This window comes from Salvia splendens, chromosome 1 (assembly GCF_004379255.2).
Source record: "Salvia splendens isolate huo1 chromosome 1, SspV2, whole genome shotgun sequence".
NCBI classification, from domain to species: Eukaryota; Viridiplantae; Streptophyta; class Magnoliopsida; order Lamiales; family Lamiaceae; genus Salvia; species Salvia splendens.
In genome coordinates, this window is record NC_056032.1 from 38,117,089 (window position 1) to 38,133,751 (window position 16,663).

Genomic DNA, 16,663 nt, shown 5'->3' on the forward strand with positions numbered 1-16,663 from the left:
AGAATACTCTGAACAATATCGTGCCGCCTATGAAGCCTATGTCGCCGCAACTACCCCCGCCCCTCCTCCTCGACCAACTAGATCAATTCGCCGCTACATCCCTCGTGACCGGGAGTGAGCCAACGAAAGGCTCGTTGCTGACTATTTTTCTGACCAGCCGCGGTTTCCGGACGATTACTTCCGGCGCCGTTTTCGCATGTCAAAACGGTTGTTTATGCGTATTGTCAATACGTTGTCCGCCCGTGTTGAATACTTTCAATCAACTAGAGACGCAACCGGTCGGCAAAGTCTCTCGGCGTTGCAGAAATGTACTTGTGCCATCCGACAACTTGTTACTGGGTAAACGACTGACCTCTTCGATGAGTATTTGCATGTGGGTGAGTCAGCTGGAATCCTATGCCTTAAAAATTTTTGCGACGACGTTCGTTCTACTTTCGGTGAGGAATTCCTTCGGGCACCCACCATCGATGATTGTCAACGGTTGCTTAATTTTCACGAAACAGTCCACGGTTTTCCCGGTATGCTTGGCAGCATTGACTGCATGCATTGGAAGTGGAAGAATTGCCCGACTGCTTGGAGGAGGCAATACTTAAGCGGCCACAAAGGCGGCGGCCCAATGCTTATCCTTGAAGTGGTCACCGACTACCGCCTATGGATTTGGCATGCATATTTCGGTGTTGCCGGATCCAACAACGACTTGAACGTGCTCTATTCTTCACCACTCTTCAATGATGTTTTGAATGGTGTAGCACCGGCGATCGACTTCACCGTCAACGGAAATGCATACTACATGGGTTACTATCTCGCCGATGGTACCTACCCAAGGTAGTCAACTTTCGTGAAGATGTTCAGCAATCAGCAAGACCCGAGACGGGTTCTTTTTGCACAGCGTCAAGAGTCTACTCGGAAAGACGTCGAAAGAGCTTTTAGGGTCCTTCAAGGCCGATTCAACATTGTGAAGGCCCCGTCTCGGTTGTGGTACGTTAACAATATCGCCGACATCATGTACACGTGTATTATCTTGCACAACATGATTATAGCTGACGAAGGACCAAGGGCGGCCAACTTTTACGACGAGGATGAAGCTGGAAGCTCAACCGCGAGGTCTCCCCCACGCCGAGGTGTGCATACGACGGTGGGCGAGAGGATCGAAACAAGACACACAATGCGCGATACCCGAACCCACACTGAGCTACAAGAAGACCTAATCAAACACATTTGGGCGAAAATCGGCTACGAGTAGTGTGTTTTTTTTAATTTTATGAATTTAATTATGTAATTTTAAATTTTTAGGATTTTAATTATGTAATTTTAAATTTTTAGAATTTGAATTATGTAATTTTTTATTTTTTAGTAATTTGTAATAGTATTTCGGGTATTTTTAATGCATTCTAATATTGTGGAAATGTTTTTATTTAAATTGAATAATATAATAGTGGGATCCTTGAGCATGTTCTTGCGGGAGAGTATGAACGTGGGTTTTGTGCTCTTGCCTAAGAGGAGGGAGTAAAAAAGTAATAAAAATGGGTTCGGGCCCACATCCATACTCTTTGGCAAGAGCACGGATGGGGATGCTACTGCGTTCGAGTTATGCCAATTAGTATATTCAGTCAGGTTTATAAAAATATAAGGTTCCGTCCAAATTTAATCTAGGGGTGTTTGGCTAAGTTTATTCAGAGAACTCGTACAATCTTTAAGAGATTATAAAGTGCAATTTCATAGCTTATAAGTTATGAAAGTGTTTGGATAAACTAAGTTTATAATTAGAGTAGAAATTATACGTTAGAGAAAGAAAATGAAAGAGAGATGAAACGGACCAAAGTGCATAAAAAAACTCTAGTCTATAATAGAGTTATTTTTGTAAAAAGATTGTTACTTATAAAAGTATATAAAAAATAAGGTAGGGTTGAGCAACTTATTTTTTGGGGAGCTTATAGTTGTTGAAGCTTATTTTTACCACTTATAAATTGTTTAAGATCTTATTTTGCCATATACTTGTAAGTTTTAAGTGATTATAAATTGTTACAAGGAGTTAATAAGTTCAGCCAAACACCCTCCTAGTGTAGCCTTGGGATTTGAATACTATATAATACTACATTTATTAACGTATTTTAATATTTGACTAATATATGGGCTATGCAGATAAAATAAGTCGCAGCAGAGAATAAATTGCTTAATCATGCATGTGACAAACTCCTTAAGCATCATGATTTGCCAGCCTATTGGGCCCAGAGTGTAACTATATTGGGCTAAACAAGTGGGCTTAGATAACCCTAGTTTGCTGACCAAGTTATTAATTTTAAAACCAAATACCAGAATCTCTCGTATGGACTTATAACAACTAAGTAGGAGTATATAAATACCAAAATCTCAACTTATAACAGCTATGCAGGATTAGAGAAATGATATGTAGTACTCCCTCCGTTCCTCAAATATTGTCCCACTTTGACCCGTCGGATTTTAAGAAATATAATGAAAAATGCGTTGAAAAAGTTAGTGGAATGTGAGTCATACTTTTATATATTAGTTTTATAATAAAATGTGAGTAGGAATGAGTTAAAGTGTCCACAATGGGGGAGCCGCGGCCCGCGGCTCGGTGCGCGGCCCCCCATTGCAGAGAGCCGAGAGCCGGGGCGCAGGGCCGGGAGCCGAGGGTGAGCCGCGGCCGCGGCCTTCACGCGGCTGAGCCGTGGGAGCCGCGACCCTCCACTGCAGCGGGCCGCGTTTCGCGGCTAGGCCGGGGGATTTTTTTTTTTTTAAGTTTCGAAAATTACTTTATAAATATACACTCCCATTTCCATTTTTCCAACTCCATTTTACTTCCATTTTGCTCCAATCTTTCATTCCAATTTCTACAACCTTGGAACTATGGATTCCGACGATGAACAATTCCAACAAGCGGTAGATCTGGAGTTCCAAAACCTTGTTGCAGCGGTGCAACGTGAAGCCGACGAGGCGGAAGATGGGGCGCAGGCCGCGGCTGAGGCGGCGGCGGCGGCAGTCCCTCGGCCATTCTATCATCGGCGATTTTTCGACCATGATCATACCGGGGCTGACCGTCGGTTGATGGAGGACTACTTCAACGAGAACGCCCGTTATCCGGCAGAAATTTTCCGTCGGCGATTCAGAATGTCGCAACGTCTCTTCGTCCATATAGCGACGTGTTTGGCGCAGCGGTTCAGGTGCTTTAACTTGCGATATGATGCCTCCGGCCGACCCGGCTTGTCGACATACCAGAAGTGTACCATGGCAATTAGACAGCTTGCATATGCCGGGCCCGCTGACATGTTCGACGACATACCAAATTATTTTATTTTAATTAAATTTATAAATATCATAAATTTAAAGACTAATAAAATTTATTAGACATAAATTAAAAAATATTATTACAAAAGCAAACAAATTAATTTTATTTTTTGGAGAGGGCCACATTTCGTGGCCCTATTATTTTTATACATTTCGTGGCCTTTACCATTGTGAAGGCCACAAGAGAGCCACGAATGGTGGCCGGGCTACATTTGGTGGCCTTCAAGGGCCACCATTGTGGACACTCTTAGTGGAATATGAGGTCCACTATCAAAATTGGTAAAAAGTGAAATGAGACAAATTTTGTGGGACGGACGGAAATAGAAAAATGGGATAAACTTTCAGGGACGGAGGGAATACTATCTTATTTGTGCATCATCAGTGAGACTTGAACCATACTCTTTTAATGCAAGTTTAGCGTTGTTTATTTTCCCATTTAATATGATTCTTATAAATAAAAATTGTTATTAACATTCTTAATTTTACTAATTTCATAAAAATCAAAGCCCGATTTGCCATTTTATTTATTTATATGAAGTTATAGAGAAAACAAACAAATCGAGACAAGTTGTGCTTTGATTTTTATGAAAAATAAAAAATAAAAAATGTCAATAACAATTTTTAATATATTAAAATAAAATTAAATAGAAAAAAATAATAAAAACACTAAATATGCATTAAACAATCGTGATGCTCACCTAAGGTATACTCCCTCCGTTCCATGTTAATAGAGTCATTTTACCATTTTTGGAAGTTCCAAGTTAATTGAGTCATTTCTATATTTAGTAAAAAGTAACCCCCTCTCTTACTTTATTCTCTCTACATCTCTCTTACTTTATTCTCTCTTACTTTATTCACCAACCACTTAACACACTATTCTTAAACTCCGTGCCGAAAAGAAACGCCTCTATTAACAAGGAACGGAGGGAGTACTATATAGGAATTCATGCAAACAAATTAAAAGTCCGTTTATCTTTAAAAATAACTACTATTTTGAATAATGTAAATTAAGTTGACAAAAACATCTGAATTTTTAATCATGTCCAAATAAGAAAAGATGGTAAATTCAGACATAAATTGCATCAACAGCGAAAGAACTAAAATAGACGACATTAGCAACTAGCTATATTTTTTGTAGTCCCGTTCGTTTTCACATTATTTCAGATTTTTGTATTTGTTTAATTTTGTAATTATTATTTTGGACTAACTATGTTCATTTGTAATTTAATTGGAGTTCATATTTACTCCTATTATGACAGCTTTTCATTTCTTACAGAATATTATGTAATGCAGTTAAATTAAAATTAAATAATGCGGTTACATGTAGACGCAGAATTCGAATAAAATTAATTTTTGGGTGATAAAATAACAGGAGGTATTAATTTTTTTACCAATATAGGGAGTAAGTCAAAGCAAAAAGTCCTCGTCACCAAATTCATTTGATATAATTCCAAGTCTTTAACCATCTTCATTCATTCTTAATTTCGCCGTAGCTCCACTAAACTTCTAGTAGCTTTCATATTATAAGAGAATACAGAATCAATTACAATCATTTCTTGTTCTTATTATATATTGTCCAATTTTTTTTTTATATTTTACGATACAAAATTAATTATTATCACAAAATATAGAATATATTGATTGAACCCAAACAATGTTACAGTATTTACTTGAAAATGAATCAAACTACTATATAAATTAAACCCGTCGACTATGAAAGAATAAAGACTGATCAGGCTGAGGTCGGTGCTGGTGCTAGGTGGGCAGAAACGTCGTCGACGGTGACAGCAATAACGCAGCGTCCGCGGCTTTTGCCACCGGGAATGTAGGTGCACGGGTTGGCCCTCGACGGCGGCACGCGCCCTCTAGGAAGAGATTGAATCAAAAGATTCTTATATCTCTGTTGCCGCTGCTCCGCCACCGCCGCGATTCTGAGGCAGCCGGACTCCATAAATATCAATAAAATGATTAAGATCACTACTGAAATATGAGTAGATTTACAACAACACCGGTGAGGAGAAGCAGCCATTTCAATGTATTGTGCATGAGAATGACGATTATTATATATAGAGGGCATACACTTATGATTTTGTTTTAATAGGGAGTATTACTCCTATTAATGAAGGTGTAAAGTGGTTGTTTGACTTGGAAGTTTGAAAAATAGACTATAACAGTACTATAAGATAAATATATTTGGAACACGGGAAATTGAATTTGATACTAGTTGACAACAATTTTTCCTATTATTTTGAATCTGTCCATTATCACATATATATATAGTAGATTTACAAATTATTACTAACATGAATCGCATGCTACACATATCACTATAATATTTTCAATCTGTCCATTATTATATATATATTGATAGATTTTCGTTACTTGCACTGCGGATCATGTGAATTGTGAGACATCTCATTGTCATCGACTTTTACCTTTCTATTTGATACTACAGAATTAAATAGAATATGCGTGTGTGAAAATGACATTATAAAATACACACTAAAGTTTGATGTGCGTTGAATTGCGAAAGCCAAAATGCCTACAACCATTTTCTCTTCATATCAAGTGAGAACTCAAGTACCGCCATGGCATGGGTTCGTGCAATCCTACAGATAATACTTTATGCTGGAGAATATTATTTATGGAATAAAGGAAATTCATGCCCAAAATGGAAAAAAAAAATAGTAGTACGTGTTAATACCTCTAGTTATACATTTTGAATAGGATTGACAAATAAAATTAAGTAGTGATTTAATTACGAGTCATCTAAAACGATAATTATACTTAAATTCCAATATCTTATTTCTAGATCTTTAACCGAAGCACTATTAATTGATGTTGAAATCATATTACTATAATATAAAGAAATTAAGTTGAGGGAAGAAATTAAAGACCCATAGGCTTTTATGTTTTATATCATACCTTTGACTTGATATTTTTTTTTCATGAATGTTGGTTGAAGATAATAAGGACGAAGCGGTGGTATTGTTCCATATATATAAGCAAGATTATCTCATTTGTTTTTATTTCTCCTCTCTTAAAACTATACATAAATTTCATACAAAAGCATCTATATTGTTTGAAAATTCCAAACACGTTTGGTTGACTTTAAAATATTTTTCCCACACTCTTTATCAAATCTGTGTGAAACAGACTGATTGGAAAGTTGTGGAAAATGAGACTTGCGTATAAACAAACGCTCCCAGAGCTCCTGCTAACCTTGATACTTATCTTTTCCTGCATCCTTCACTTGCAACCAAAGAATATACTCACAGCTTATATACTTCCATTTTACAATAAAAATGTCATATTGTACTAATGGAGATTACTAACAACATAGACCTTTATTTATCTACAAGCAGTAAGGTTCGTCACAGAGTAAACGATCAAAATTTGGGTATAAACTATATGATCCCACCTACTCATTCAGAATAACTGGAATACATGAGATCCAACCTCAGCCCCAAACAAGGCAATCTGTTTCTCTTTAGAATGGAAGAATGCCTGCAGCTGCTTCAACCTGAGCAGACGGGGGATCCTTGTGCTATGGCTAAAGGTTTTGATGAAGTTTACAATTTTCCCATTTCTCATATCACTTTTCCAGGTCACAGGAAGTTTTGGAGAAACGAGTACCTGATTCCAGAGACGATTTTATTGTAATTTTGCAACAAAATACAATATAGTCAGTCACATTGTATTACTTGGAATCGTCACATTACACACTTATCAATAGAAGAAACTAACAGTAGTACACAAGGAAACATGTAAGTAAAAATTCAGAGAACTGCATAGCGACGATAATGTCAGAAGAAAATGCAACAGGCCATATTCATTCAGATGGATGTCGAAATTCAGAGAACTGCATACCTTTCTCTTAGTTAGCAGTTACTGATTTATCCACAGAATGACCAGTTTCCACATAAGTCCGAGAGGCCACCAATAAATCCAATTTTACCAACCAAAGTGCAATTGCAGAATATGTTTGCGGCAAGGCAGAAAAGTTCGAAATTATTTCATCTGCGGGGTAATAGGAATCTGTAGCACTGGTTTGGTAAAGCCAGTCTTCATTGATGGCATTTACAAAGTCAGCGAGGACCTAAATAATGGGAAAAAGGAAATTTTGAATTCCAAAGAACCTGACTGGTTATCTCAAAATAAATAAATAAAACTAGGGTAGAATCTACATTAAGTACCTGCAGAAACTCTCTTAAACAGGAGACTCGTCGCAACCTATTGGCCCACAAATTATGAGCAGACTTTTTCCAAGACCCCATCAACGCATCTTCTGGAATAGCCGACTGCAATAAGTTGAATACAATCAAAGATAAATTAAGTCATTATGATGTGAGTCCAAAAACAGGAAGTTTCATCTATCAATGGGATGACCAGCCTTTTTAAATTCTTCACCCATCTAAACAAAATCTATGAGTTTACTATCCATGAGGAAAAAAAAAGTAAATTTAGATATAAAATGTGATCAGTTGTGCAAGCATTCCAACAAGGGAAGTGATGTTAACCAGTCTAATATGCATATGAACATATGCAATATATATGTCATCAGTTGGCATGAGGAGAACTTATTTTTCCATTTGTACTAATGCACCTAAAATGCAACCACAAGGTATGAACAGAAAACTTTTTATTCATGGCAACCCACCTCAATTGCATAGATTGCAGCTTTAAGTGTCTGCAGTTGGGAAGGTAGAGCTTTCTGCCTTCGGCATTTTTTTACATCAATCTTTGCCTGGCAAGTTGCAGTATGAATAGCATATCTTTCCTCTAAATCAAAATCAAGCTCAAATGTCACATGACAGAATCTACAGTGCTTTTCGTCTCTCCAGTAGAGGTCCTGACATCGATCACATCTTCTGAGTGAGTCAAGATATGCCTTCTGGCCATTTTTAACGCTGTTGAGTTCTGAGTAAAATGACTTCCATATCCAGGCATCAAAAGCTTGTGAATCGTCAGAGTTTTCGACTAGCTTTTCTCCTTTCTTCCCAGCTTCTACAGCTGCAGTGCCAATAGAAGCAGGAAGTTCATTTTGCATTTCTCCCAAGCTCGAGCGGTTGTCTACGTCCGACACTGGTGAGGAGCTATCCTCCCTACATGTATTCAATTCAGACTGGGGCAGTTGACTATTTCCACTGTCAGTTGGTGCACTGGACATTGTTTGGTTCAGAATTGCTTCTCGTTTTTCCAGTGAAGCTAGAAGGCAAGCTTCCCGGGCACCCCTTTGATCCAAATTAGACAACAAAGAACACAAAGCCTACAAAAGAGAAGGGTAATGAGTTAATACCATGATGATGCTAATGGTGGACTGATGTTATTTAAGGGAAGTCATTTGTAGACCTCTTTAGTGTCGATCATCTCCCAGTGGCCGTCTTCTGAAGACTCAAAGTAAATCCTCCTGTGTCCAGGATCAAATTCATCACAAGGGCCCAAGAATATCCAGTATCTATTGTACCTACGATCAGAGCCAAGGTAAATAGATTGCATAGGATGTAAAAATTCTTCTGCTTCCATTTTGTCTGCAATGTTTTTCATGTTTGCATGGTTCCCCATGCCAACAATCTTTGACATAAGAACCAAGGAATCAATTGGTTCTGGTGTACTTATGTCAAGTCCACTAGACCTTTGCAAATCACAAGTTCCCAACGGCACGGGCTTCACCATTGATCTCTTTATTTTAGCACCTGAACCAAAGTGAGTGATGTTTGGAGGACATTCTCCACTTGTGGTCAAGGGGTCCTGGAATTATATCCAAATGAAACATCAATAAGTTGAATATATAAAAGATGCAAACAACGACTAGTTTATAACAAGCAGGAGGCCAAATATTATTTCCCCATCTATAACCCCAGGCAAGAATATAAAGAGTACATAAACCGACAAGAATACCACAAGGCATGTAATAAATTTATTTTTTGAGCAATGCATGTGTTTTTTATTATAAGCTTCATAAGCCTGCTCTTCTGAGGGGGACAGCTACTAAAAAAGGCAGATGAAAAAGGAAGTCCTCCTATGCCCCCTGGTAATTAAGGAAGCTTCATAAAAGATGTACAAGAATAATTACACAATAACAGGGCCTACCTCCATTCTGATGCTGGATCCAGCACGAATTAGATCAACCAATGCTGTTAAGGCGTTGAGCTTCTCTTCAATGCTTAAGTCTGAGTATTCACCTTCCATCAGTCCTAATAGCCACACTTCTCCAGGATGGCTCTCATCAATCTCATCGTATACAGTCAAAATGTGACTGTTTGATTTACTAACATCACTTTTGGAAAGACTGGTATCCCTAGACTCACATTCAGAATCATTTGCATCATTTCCACCAATAACTTCAGAAACGTCATCTCCGCACCCTAAATCCTCAGAATCAGATCGAAAATCTTCAGATTCTTTTTCAACAGTGTGGATCCGCAAACGATATCTAGACTGGGAGATCTTTTCATACAGCTTTATATTACTGGAGAGAGCTGAGATGATCAAATTCTCCAAGTCTTGGACTGTATCCGTGAGGTTTAAATCAACAATCTACACCGGAAAAAGGAAACTCACTAAGTTCTACCATTAAATATCTGAAGTTGCTGTACATTCCTTCTTTTTTACTAGTAGGATGCTGCAAAGCATTTTGTATATGATAAGAACTTACACTTGATGATTTTGCCAACTCAGAGACTTCCAAACCATAATTTCCTTGGGTCAACAAAATACTGAATAATTCTCCCTTCAATGTCCCAGGATCTAAGCCATACTTATCCATGACATTGTCTTCCTAGAAAACAAGTAACAAACACGATAAATTGTTGCATTACATTATGCCCTTACCAACTGGATTGGCCAAGGATCTTGCTAACAAAATACAAGCTGTAAAAGCTAGGATTCCCTGGCACTAGGAACAGTAGCTCATCTTACTAACTATAGGATTCATTACGTATTTTGTACATGGGTTTTAATGTCTCATACTCTGAAACAGAAAGAGAATGGGGACTCCCCTGCTGTTATCTTTTGAGTTTTGATAGAATAAAACTATATGAATGACATGAGAGATCACAAAACAGAAACAAAATCATATTTATTAGGGAATCGAATACCTTTATGCATGCTGCTTTTCTTGTCATATTAAACTTAGAACCAAAACCAGCTGCAGTCAACACCTGACATAATATTTCTATCCATGTCAGGAGGTTCAGTGACTTTTTCCAGAACTCCAAAACCACACCATGATGCTCAAGCTGCAAACCATCATGGTTTAGAAGGTTAAAACAGAGATGTGAAATACAAATTCCTTGAGTGAACATATTTTCGTGAGCATGAAAAATTGTAACTAAATGCTAAATGAACTGCTACAAGGCGTATCTTTGAAAGAATATCAATGAAATTTAGAGATCCCTAAACAACTAGCCTGGTGGATCAACAAAACTACCGAAGGCATCACCCAAAGAAGCATGCAAAAGAATGGAAAGGATTTCAGTGTTCTTTCCCGGTAATAGGAGTTTACTATTAGCCGGACTATGAACAATGTTATCAATCTCGTATGGCGGCTTATAGCGGTTTGCCTAAAAACCGCCACAGTGATATGGCGGATATGGCGGTCAAAAATTAAATAAATAAAATAATACTTATATATTTATATATAATTCAAAAATTAAAAAATATTAAAAATATAACATCTAAAACACTTTAAACAATTAATAAAGCATAATATACCACTCTAACCACCATGTTTCTTGCATAATGCCTTATTCCTAAATGCGGTACACACGCAATGTTGTCAAATGTCGGATATGGCGGTGCTATGGCAGCGACATGGTGCTATGGCGTTTCCACCACCGAACGCCATGCCATAGCGCCATGGCGCCGCCATATCCGCTATTTGATAACATTGACTATGAAGGTATTGAATTATCACCAAACAATCCCTCAAGCAAATCAGTTTTCAGTTACCAAATTAAAATTACATTCCTTGAATCTCTGATGAGTACAATTTAGAGAATTCAACCAAATCAACACAAAATTAATAGAAGACATTTTCTTATTAGACATGAACAATTAATGTTTGGCTGAGGATAAGATTCTTGGAAACAAGCCCTTCATGCACCTCTAACCTACTGAGTCCTGAGATAATGTAACACTGTCATAGACATTGAGAATTAGGTTTTAATAAATTTTATACAGCTCCCAATTCTAACTTTTTCTCTTATTACCTGAACGAGACTTGAACTTCATCGTATAGGAAATTCCATCAGAAAACAACATCGAAACTATTAAAGAATGAACACTCAATATGCTAACGAAAAGTGATGATCCCTGTAACATTTGTATATATAGAAAACTAAAGATCATTGTATATCAACAAAATACTGATAGAGATTAGAGTAATAGTACAGTCTCTGAGCAGTGCTGCTATTATCATCAGGGAGAAGAATGACAAACACAAAATCTAGCACTTTAACTTGACCTTGACTTCAAACATACTCACCGAATGAATCAACTCCAAATACTTGCCATTTTTGCTAGCATGAGAGAAAAATCCTCTACTTATCTCCTTGTCAATATCTGAAAAAAGTAGTCTGAGGAGGGCCACATGCAGAAGACCAATCAACAATGAATCCTGAAGCCACAAAGTGGAGGATGAAACCAAGATATATCCAACAAACTTATTTAGCTACATTATACACAACGAATATGATCTGGCAACAATCTAAGTTACCTTATCATGAAACGATCGGGCAAACTCATCTATGGTGAATGAATGTGTGCCAATTGTTGCAGCATACGTAGAAATAAAATGGAATACCTATAAAAGAAAGAAAATTAGAAAAACTTAGCATACAACACATACTACAGTATAATATGTTATGGGGATTTTACAGACTAAAAATAACTGGAAATTTAATTAACAAACCAAGATATACAAATATAGGAAGATAGTACTAATAATTACAGATACTATCAATAATATCTGAAATATAAAGCACAATAATCCCCAACCATGTTTACATATGTCAATTCGAACTAGAAAGAGAAGGAAACTTTCAGATGGAAGATGAAATAGTATCGTTATTGTCCTTGAAAGTAGTTGAGAATAATGATCACCATTGCTTCAAGTTAAGAGTAACAAAATACTAAACCTCATTAAGAAAGTAGCATTATTTTGAGAAAAGAATAGGAGTGGCAAGTTGAGGCATGAGTAACAAAGTCCATTGAAACGATGTCATGAGACCCCGTACATGAATCTAGAGTGTATACAGTATTTGTTACCGTTACTGAAAAAAAAGGAGAATTTAATATCCATTCAGTCAGCATCTTGAGCAGCTAGACGCATTTTCATATCATCGATTCACAAAGACTTGTTCAAATACCTTAAAGAGTTTGTTTACTAATTCTGGTGAGGAAGCCCATGGTTGTATTGACAATGGTAGTTTCATTGTAACAGAGCTTGGAGGAAATTTGGCAAGCAAGTCTGTCAAGATACAGAAAATTATTAAGAGGATTAGCAAGAGCGTCCACCAGGTAAGTCCTGTCAATAAGTTCATGTACTAAAACAATTATTCATACAATCACTCCAACGTATGGGAACGGAATAATTATGAAAGGAGAGTAAAGAAGAAACCAAAGTGCAATTGACCTTTGCAAAAGGAACAGCCATGAGAACCACTGGTTGTTAAATGAGCTGAACAAGATAACGGATTGGGTCCTACTTGTAATTCTCTAAGCTCCAGTTCCTCGTCATCTAGTAACAATGCAAATTCTGTGTTTTCTAAACATTTCGCATTTTCAAGAGCAAGTTCACACCTATCCTTATGAGGCTTCTTCCGCTTCTGGATTTTCTGGGGTTCCACCTGCAATAATAAAAGAAACCTCGTACCAAAATATTTAAGATATCTCTTACCATAATATAATTAAAACAGCTGTTCAAACTTTACCTTTCGGCATCTCAATGAAGCCTTCCTTTTAGCCCTTTCTCTGTTTGTCAATTTTTTCTACACAAGAACAGCAGAATTATATTTCAATTTTCTAAGAAGCGAAATTGTCAAATTTGATAGTGAAAATAGTGGGCTGTCTTCAGCTAGATTTACTGGTAAGAAAAGATATACTTAGCCAAATAACTGAAACAGAGGAGTGAAGAGCAAACCAGAATAGACTCATGTGGCTGTGCTCGTTTCTTCTTCTTTTGAATGACATTCCTACTGCTACAAGAACCATGTTCAAAATCTCTTGAACTCATCAAACCTTTCCCAATGCCATATTTATGTCTTCGAACACTGTCTTTGGTCATTAAACCTTTCCCCATGCCATATTTCTTTACTGGACCACCATGTGCAGTCATTGGGCCTTTCCCCATGCCATGACTCTGAGCATGTGGACTTCCCTCACAGCAAGTATCATAATCTGAGATGGTATGCAGGGAAACCTAACATGAAAACAAAATCAAGGACATAGAGTGTTCAGATACTTGATGCAATATCCTTTTAGCCAAATCAAGGAGAAAAGAAACATAAACGGATAATGTATGAATTCAGTACCTTTCTTCTTTTATTATGTCGATTCTCTTCTAAATGAGACCTTCTGGGACCTGACCATCGTAGTGCAATTATAAAGAGAAATATCTTAAACTGCATTTGCAGTGTGCTAAGTAACAAAAAAGAGAGATAAATACTGCCAATCACATATTGACTGTCACGGTTTTACATCTTCACATTCCTGAAATTCACCTTACTAAAGTATTAATTTGCGATTTTATTATTTTTGTAGGGCATGAGATAAGGAGAAGGGGAATAGGAGGTGGGGAAGGAGGACCACACTAGTGATTCCCCATGAATTTGTTGCGCCATTTTGTTTTCCTTATAATTGGTTGCAAAGATATTGGAACAATTTTAGGATACCACCATGGAGATGCAAAAAATATAGGAAACCAAACTGGTGAGCATTCAGCAGTTAACTTAGGAGCACGCCCTCTAAGGAATTCAAAATGTTACACCAACTTATTACTTCGTCAGTATACAAACTCAATAATTCCATCTTGTGATACTGATACCATTAATCCAGCACAACTATCTATGATGCCATTTGGCCCTAACATTAATTCACAATTCTGAAAGCGTTGACAGCTATTGCTGGAAAATCGGAGTGCTGAGCTTACTAAGAAAATTTTGAAGAGATATTGTCGGAGGGCAACTAAAATCTAAGTAGTTCAACCAAGTGACCTGAAAACTAGTGTTGATAGCTATTGCTGAAATTGGAGTACTGAGCTTACTAGGAAAATTTTGAAGAGATAATGTCGGAAGCAAATAGAGCTTTGAAATCTAAGTAATTTAACCAAGTGACCTAAAAACTAGAATAGCATTATTGGTTCAATAATAATCAGCGGAGCATTCAATTGTTTTACTTTTACATGAGTGATCTATCCATCTGGGGGATTGCAGTATCCCGTTTTTGCATCTCCTCATCCAGAAACAACAAACAATAAAAGCAAGAAAAAGAGTGTAGTATTTAAGTTTGGTAGGACAGTCAAGCAGTTTAATCCCTATTCAGAAGCGAAGACTCCTAACCAGGATTCTTCCTTTGAGGTGTACTTCCTGCATCGTATTGACAGGTTAGTTATGCCTGTGTCATGGGTTAACTCCTCAACAAACACCACGATTTTCAAACAATTCGTTTCAATTACAAATAACAGCCACGTGAGACGCTAATAATCAGAAACCGTCAATCAACGGAAATGAAAGCATCATCCAACTAAATAGTTTAAACTCAGTCATTACGCACAAAAAACACTAAAACACCCTTCCAATTTTTACCTCCTGGGAAAGCGTTGGACGGGAGAGGATCAAATTCATCGCCGAGCGGCGGACCGTCCTTCCTAAAAATTTTGGCGAATATAACCTCTGGAGTGTACAAAACCTCCTGAAGCCGGTGCCTGTAATCTTCCTCATTCATAAATATCTGCTGATTCGGCTTGCTCTTCCTCTTCAGATCAGCAGCTCTGCTTCGTGCATTATGAATTCCTTCGCCATTTCGGAATTCCTGGTTGCACCTCTGCTGATTTTTCCTTCCCTTTTTGCTTGCCATAATTCGTTCTGTTTCAAGCTTTATTGAGCTGAATTAGCCATTACTAGGGCGGTGGCGAGTGAGGACTAGCTGAGCCTATCTCTCTCTGTGTTAGTGTTTCTCTCTTTCACAGCAGAGAAATGGAAGGCAGGGTTTTAACTGGTAGGGTTTTGGGTTTTTGTTTCGGGATATTTCTTCGTTTATTATCTTTTTACTCTTTATTTTTACTAATATTCATTTTATAATTTCTACTCCTGTCGCCTTCGTTAGAAATATCTTGTACTGGATCGGAATCGGGTTTAGTGGATAGCCTCGCCTAATGCTTTCCTCAATTTCTAATCGGGTCGGATCATTCCTTTTTAGACAATTTCAGTTTTGTTGGTTGTACCCATTGGCTTTTGAGTCTTGAGATAGATGATGGATAGTAATATGTGGTTGTAACTCTAGACATTGTAAAATTAATAAACCTCAAAAGACGAAATAAAATGATGCAAAAACTAAAAAATAACTCATTTGAAAAGTGTTGGAATCTTGAATTAAGATATCCGGTCAATGAAGTTTAACCAATAATAAATGTGACGAGACATTAATTTTTGGAAATTAAATGATATAGCGTCGGTCTACGTTCCGCGTAGATGACCGTAAGATATTCACTTTCTCAAATCCGATTCCCGGTGAGTGAGAAATAGTGGATAAAAGTTGGTCACATTGTAGCTTTTGATAAAGCTATGAGTTGAAAGTGTAAGGAGTAATTAACTAGTGTTAATTATCCCACATAGGAGATGAGACACATCTTTAAATGTGTATTTATTAAGTGACTTACTACACTTAGTAATTATCGTGGACTAAGATGGGTGAAAGAGCTCACACGCGCGCCGAGCCGATCCGTGCCCGTGCCCGTGCCCTTGGACTTGTCCCTAGATCCAGACTTAATGTTTTGGACCACCTCAGTTTTGGGCAGCAGCCTGATCAACTCGACTTGTTGCGCCTTGATCAGCAGCCTGATCAACTCGGCATGTTGCGCCTTGAGCGATGGCTTGATCAGTGTATTGATCAAGTCACGACGTCCACATATGACGGTGAACTAGGGCGTGTACGACGTCTAGATTCAACGTCAACTCGACATGTTGCGCCTTGATCAGCAGCATGATCAACTCGGCCTGTTGCGCCTTGAGCGATGGCTTGATCAGTGTCTTGATCAAGTCACGACGTCCACATATGACGGTTGAACTAGGGTGTGTACGACGTCTAGATTCAACGTCGACCACTCCAGCTTTCAAACTCGTAACGGCCGGCGGTT

The 16,663-nt window shown here is 37.7% G+C and overlaps 1 protein-coding gene across 1 annotated transcript; it reads right to left on the bottom strand.

Moving 5' to 3' along the window:
- Positions 1-6,554: 6,554 nt before the first annotated feature.
- Positions 6,555-15,545, bottom strand: LOC121749502 (homeobox-DDT domain protein RLT3-like). The gene is made up of 16 exons (XM_042144069.1): positions 15,114-15,545; positions 13,842-13,891; positions 13,451-13,729; positions 13,242-13,298; positions 12,944-13,157; positions 12,678-12,778; positions 12,026-12,112; positions 11,795-11,926; positions 10,407-10,547; positions 9,965-10,087; positions 9,400-9,846; positions 8,659-9,057; positions 7,967-8,575; positions 7,503-7,607; positions 7,177-7,405; positions 6,555-6,942 (listed from the first exon to the last, which is right to left on the bottom strand). Exons 1-15 carry the CDS (start codon positions 15,382-15,384, stop codon positions 7,184-7,186), a joined length of 3,237 nt encoding a protein of 1,078 aa, XP_042000003.1. The 5' UTR covers positions 15,385-15,545; the 3' UTR covers positions 6,555-6,942; positions 7,177-7,183.
- Positions 15,546-16,663: the final 1,118 nt, after the last annotated feature.